The sequence below is a fragment of the Lactuca virosa genome, chromosome 4, assembly GCF_052849685.1.
Source record: "Lactuca virosa cultivar CGN04683 chromosome 4, Lactuca_virosa_CGN04683_v6, whole genome shotgun sequence".
In the NCBI taxonomy this organism is placed as follows: domain Eukaryota; kingdom Viridiplantae; phylum Streptophyta; class Magnoliopsida; order Asterales; family Asteraceae; genus Lactuca; species Lactuca virosa.
The window spans coordinates 105,434,824-105,439,991 of NC_136429.1; the positions used below are offsets into that span (position 1 = coordinate 105,434,824).

The window sequence follows — 5,168 nt, forward strand, 5'->3', positions numbered from 1 at the left end:
CAATACATGAAAAGTACATACATAATGCCAGAATTCTATAACCATACTTTTCTCTAAAATGAGCACAAGTAGCTCTTCCTTGGCAACTTAATTTTGACAGATTTTCATTAGAACTTTAAAATATGGTTATTGTTCTAATGAAACCACAAAGTAACTTTTAATTTTAAATGTTTATTAAAATGATGTAGATAATAGATATATACATATTTGTCATGTCAAAATCATGAAATGAACTTTTCTTAACATTTGTTTTACCATTTTTATACTTGTATGGCTGTTATGTTCACATACTTTATCTTCAAGTAACTTTAATGTAATCTATGTTTCTGTTATTTCTTTTTTTTTTGTTTGAAATTAATAATTTAGTTTACTTTCTTTTTTTAACTATTACAACTTAGTATTTTCCAATTATAAATAATGTTTTTTTTTCTTAAACCGTGGTTTCCACCGGTATTAACCTAGTTTAATTTATATAGAGTGCGAAATTACCTTAAGAAAGCTAGTAATTTGCAAGTGGAACCCTAGGATTCAGAATCTTACATTTTCAATACCAACCAGTGCAGATTTTAGCCATTAGTTATTTTGCTGCCTAATTTCAGAAATCTTACATTTTCAGTGATTATCAACAAGGAAGTGCTGCAAATTCTCAAGAGGTTAGCGACCATGTAATATTTATCCGTCGATTTCTTCTCCGGCGACTTTATTCACTCTCGACGATGAAGACCCTGATTTCAAATGCTATATCAAGTCCCCAGTTCATCATCTCTGACTCCAAATTCTCATCACTTCCTCGCAGGCATCGCTCCTTTACGAACTTTCCAAACACAAAACCTCTTCCGAGTTATAAAATAACAACGTTATGTTCACATCCAGCCGACTACGGTGGTTGGGCGGATCTAAGCTCCGTCGGCGATTCAGGTGAGTCGAATCAACTCAGCAGGTTATTGAATTCACTCGGAATCACTGAAAAAAGATACGCATTTGTATATCTATTAGGTTTCGTGTGTGCTCTAGCTGTTTCTAGGGTTAGGATATCATCTATTGTTGTTTTCCCAGCGTGTTTTCTTGTTTTTGCCGTCGGGTTTTCATTTGGGATTGTGAATGGGGGAGATTCCAGTGATGTTATGGGTTTATTCGGGAGTATTAGGGGTAATAAAAACAAGAAGAAACGAATCAAAGATGATGAATTCATGGCTTCAGCTGAAAATTTGAGGAGTCTGGTGGATCTATTAAATGGTTTCGATATAAACATTATGAATTTAAAGAATAGCATGAGAAAAGATGTTGATTCTAATAGAATAAGTAAAGGTGATTTACTTAATTACATTGAGGGAGTAGAATCAATTGAACAAGCTCTCTTGCAAGCTAAAACTATGATCGAAGGTTGTACAGATAGCATGGTGGCTGACACCAATGATGCTTCTAAAGCTTCGAATCAGAAACCTAGTGATAGGAAGAAAGAGGTGGAGGGGAAAGGGTTCAATATCTCACAGTTCATTAATGGTGTTCGAGAAAAATCTTTTGGTTCAAAACCTGCTAAAGTCAAAGATAGCGTTAAGAATAGTCAACCAAACATCCTGGATCCAGTTGTTGAAGACAAGACTATGAAATCTGTAGCCAGTGATGATAAAATCACATATAATGATGGTGATTTTAGGGTTAAAGAAACATACAGAAGAAAAACAATGGGTAGAATGACTTTAGTGGAGATGGAAACAACTGATAAACAAGTGTTTGAGAGAGAAGATTACATGAATAAGGATAATGATACGCGATCATCTATGAAGAACAGGAATTTTCTTGATTCAGAGGAGTTTTTCCAGCAAGAACACGGGAGGTATAAGAACAATAATGGAAATAATATACTTTATGATAATTTGGATGAAAAAGAAGCCTACAATTCATCTCCATCTTCATCTTCAGAGATATCTGATGATATGCTTTTTAATGATTATGTAACTGAGGCGAATGCACTTGTAAAACAAGCGAGAGAATTGTTAACACATAGAGGGATTGAAGAAGATGCAGAAAGCATGTTGTATAAATCGACTGAATTGTTATGTAAAGCCATAGAAATGAAGCCCATGAGTTTATTAGCTGTTGGACAATTGGGAAACACTTACCTTCTTCATGGAGAATTGAAGCTAAAAGTGAGCCGAAAATTAAGAGCTCTACTTTCACAAAGTGAAGAGTGTGAAGAATTTGTTGATAGAGAAGAATTTGTTGATTATCTTGTTAATGTGTGTGAAGAGTGTGAAGAACTTTTAGTTAAAGCTGGAAGGAAGTACAGGCTGGCATTATCAATTGATGGGAATGATATGAGGGCATTGTATAACTGGGGTCTTGCTCTTTCCTTTAGAGCTCAATTGATAGCAGATATCGGACCTGTAAGACTTAAAAAAATAAAATGTTTTATTTTTAAATAAAATAAAATAAAATAAATTTTTAATGTTGTGAATTCAGGAAGCGGCTTTAGATGCTGATAAGATTTACATGGCTGCCATTGACAAATTTGATGCAATGATGTCCAAAAGCAATTCTCACACACCAGATGGTAACATACTGTGTTTGTGCAAAAGTTGCAGCTTTTTGTTTATGATATCTGTTATTTGTGCAAAAGACATGAATGCCCTCAAACTTGTTATGTGTTTGCAGCTCTTTTTAGATGGGGTGTGGCATTACAACAAAGATCTCACTTAAAGACAAGAAATTTCAGAGAGAAAGTTAAGTTGTTGAGTCAGGCAAAAAGGCTTTATGAGGATGCACTTCTCATGGACTCCAGTAATCTTCAGGTGAAAGAAGCCCTTTCAAATTGTGTATCAGAACTCAGGTACAAGAAGTATTACTAGTTATTATTTTGAGTCGCTTGCTTTTGCCAAATATTGTAAAAGGGTCCAATTTGGTTATTTGTTATAGAATTTAGAATAAGTTTCTACACCTAGAATATGGCAAAATACGTAGCAATGATGTGAATAATAATAGCAACTTGTAACTGTGGCTCTATGAAATTGTTATATGATGATGATTGGATAAATTCGGTCACTCGTGGGACTTTTCAGTTGTTCATGTGCTAAAGAATCCTATAACTAATCAATTAAGCATCTAAGAATGCTATTTGCCCATAGTTTTTTCCTGATTCCAAGTAATTTTTATTATTAATTTACATTCAGTACACTTGGATTTGAAAATAATTTGTAGGTTAACATGTGTATAAATTTAAGCAAGAGGTATTCTTTTGCAAGTATTTTTGTTAAGAAAAAAGAATTCACACGAAAAATAAATGAAAAGACATTTACTGATCTAGGATCAAAGTCGTGATTGTCTATTTATGGAGAAATTTGTGGGTTATTATTGTTTTGTTCACATGGTTTAAAAGTTTACTGCCATTCTTCTTGAAATAGGATTATTTAAAAAGTTGGATTTACACTAGGTGATTTTAGCAAGTTATTTTGTTTGTATTAGTATGGATTTTAATCATTTTATTTGATAAATTTAGGGAAATCTCCAGAAAAGTCCAACTACTTTACACTAATTTACGAAAAAGTCTCAAACTAAAATTTGTTTATGTAAGCATCAATTACCGGTACAAAATGAATATTTTGACCCATTTTTCCCGGTTTACCGATTTCATTACTGACCTGGTTCCAATAAAGTCTTATTATTTTACCATAAGTTACGAATAAGTCTCAAACTAAAATTAAGTGATGATTTCGCCATTTTCTTGATGTAACATACATTTTATTGGTTTCATTGCTGACCTGGACACCTAGTCATTAAATGAACTGGTAAGATGGATACAATGAGTTTTATAATGCTACGTTTACCGTAAAACTTGATCTCAATCTCATCGGCTCATTTATGGTATGTATCAGGTTAGCAATGAAACCGGTAAAATGCATGTTACACAGAGAAAAATGTCAAATTATTCGAACATTTGAAATAACATGTTTTAAGTGTCATTAAATCAATAACAGAAAACCTTTACAAAGTAAAGTTAATCCCTAAAAAGAAACAATTCTACACTTGCAAAACTCCCAAGTCTCCATCAACAGAGACGAAAAACTTTTTGGCATAGCAAGTCCAAATACTACCTCCAATAAAAATCATTCGACAATTAATGTGGGTGTGCATACGCTCTACAATCTTGTTAACAACAATACGTGACATCGCTAATGTGTCATGCAAAAGGATGCTATAAACATTCAAACCATGAGACATATGTAGTTATCGCAGTTAAAAATATAATAGCGATCACCAGCCATTATTTGAATTCGCAGTTCTCTAAGTTAGTGGTCCAAGGTCTATGTAGTGGGTAGTTTATTTCCCATGTATTTTTGTTTTTGATGTAAGCCTTTATGGCATCTAGCTTTTCAGTTTTCCTTTTTTTTTTTAATTAAGCAATCACGTGAAGCCAAAATCTTTGTATTCTCTTTCTAAAAGTTCTAGCCTTTGTCACATTCTTGTTATCTACAAGTTGCAGGAAACCAGTATCAGTGCCTAACCCATGGTTAAACTTCAAGTTGTTGGTGGTGTCAAGAAACTCAACAATCATAATTATAACACCTGGTCCACTTGTATATCTTCGTACATGCAGGGACAAGATCTCTGGGAGGTTGTAAATGGTGTTGAGATAGGACAACCAGAAGTCGAAGACAATATTGGGGTTTTAAGGAAGTGGAAGATTAAAGCAGGTAAGGCAATGTTTATTCTGAAAACAACTGTAGAAGACGATGTAATAGAGCACATACGAGATGTAGTAACCCCCAAGGAAGCATGTGATACTTTGAAAGAACTTTTCTCAAAGAAAAACGATGCAAAACTACAACTCCTTGAAAATGAACTTCTCTCAATTGCACAACATGACCTGTCAATTCCTCAGTATTTTCATTAAGTAAAATTACTATGCCAAGAGATTGCAGAACTTGATTCTCAGGCCCAAATTGGAGAATATAGAATCAAAAGAATCATTATCCATGGACTAAAAACTGAATTCAGAAGTTTTGTAGTTGCATTTCAAGGCTAACCGAATCAGCCGTCTTTGGTTGAGTTTGAAAACTTGTTGGCAGGCCAAGAATCTCTAGCAAAACAGATAGGCAATGTTTCTCTGAAAAGTGAAGAAGAAGCCATGTTTGCGGGTAAGGGCAAAGGAAAGTTTCGTTCAAATTCCA

The 5,168-nt window shown here is 33.8% G+C and overlaps 1 protein-coding gene across 1 annotated transcript; it reads left to right on the plus strand.

Moving 5' to 3' along the window:
* The first annotated feature begins 549 nt into the window (after positions 1 to 549).
* On the plus strand, positions 550 to 3,042 carry LOC145106941 (uncharacterized). Its single transcript, XM_079043855.1, has 3 exons — positions 550 to 2,387; positions 2,464 to 2,554; positions 2,656 to 3,042. The coding sequence occupies exons 1-3, from the start codon at positions 717 to 719 to the stop codon at positions 2,847 to 2,849; spliced, it is 1,956 nt and encodes a 651-aa protein (XP_078899981.1). The 5' UTR covers positions 550 to 716; the 3' UTR covers positions 2,850 to 3,042.
* The last annotated feature ends 2,126 nt before the right edge of the window (positions 3,043 to 5,168 follow it).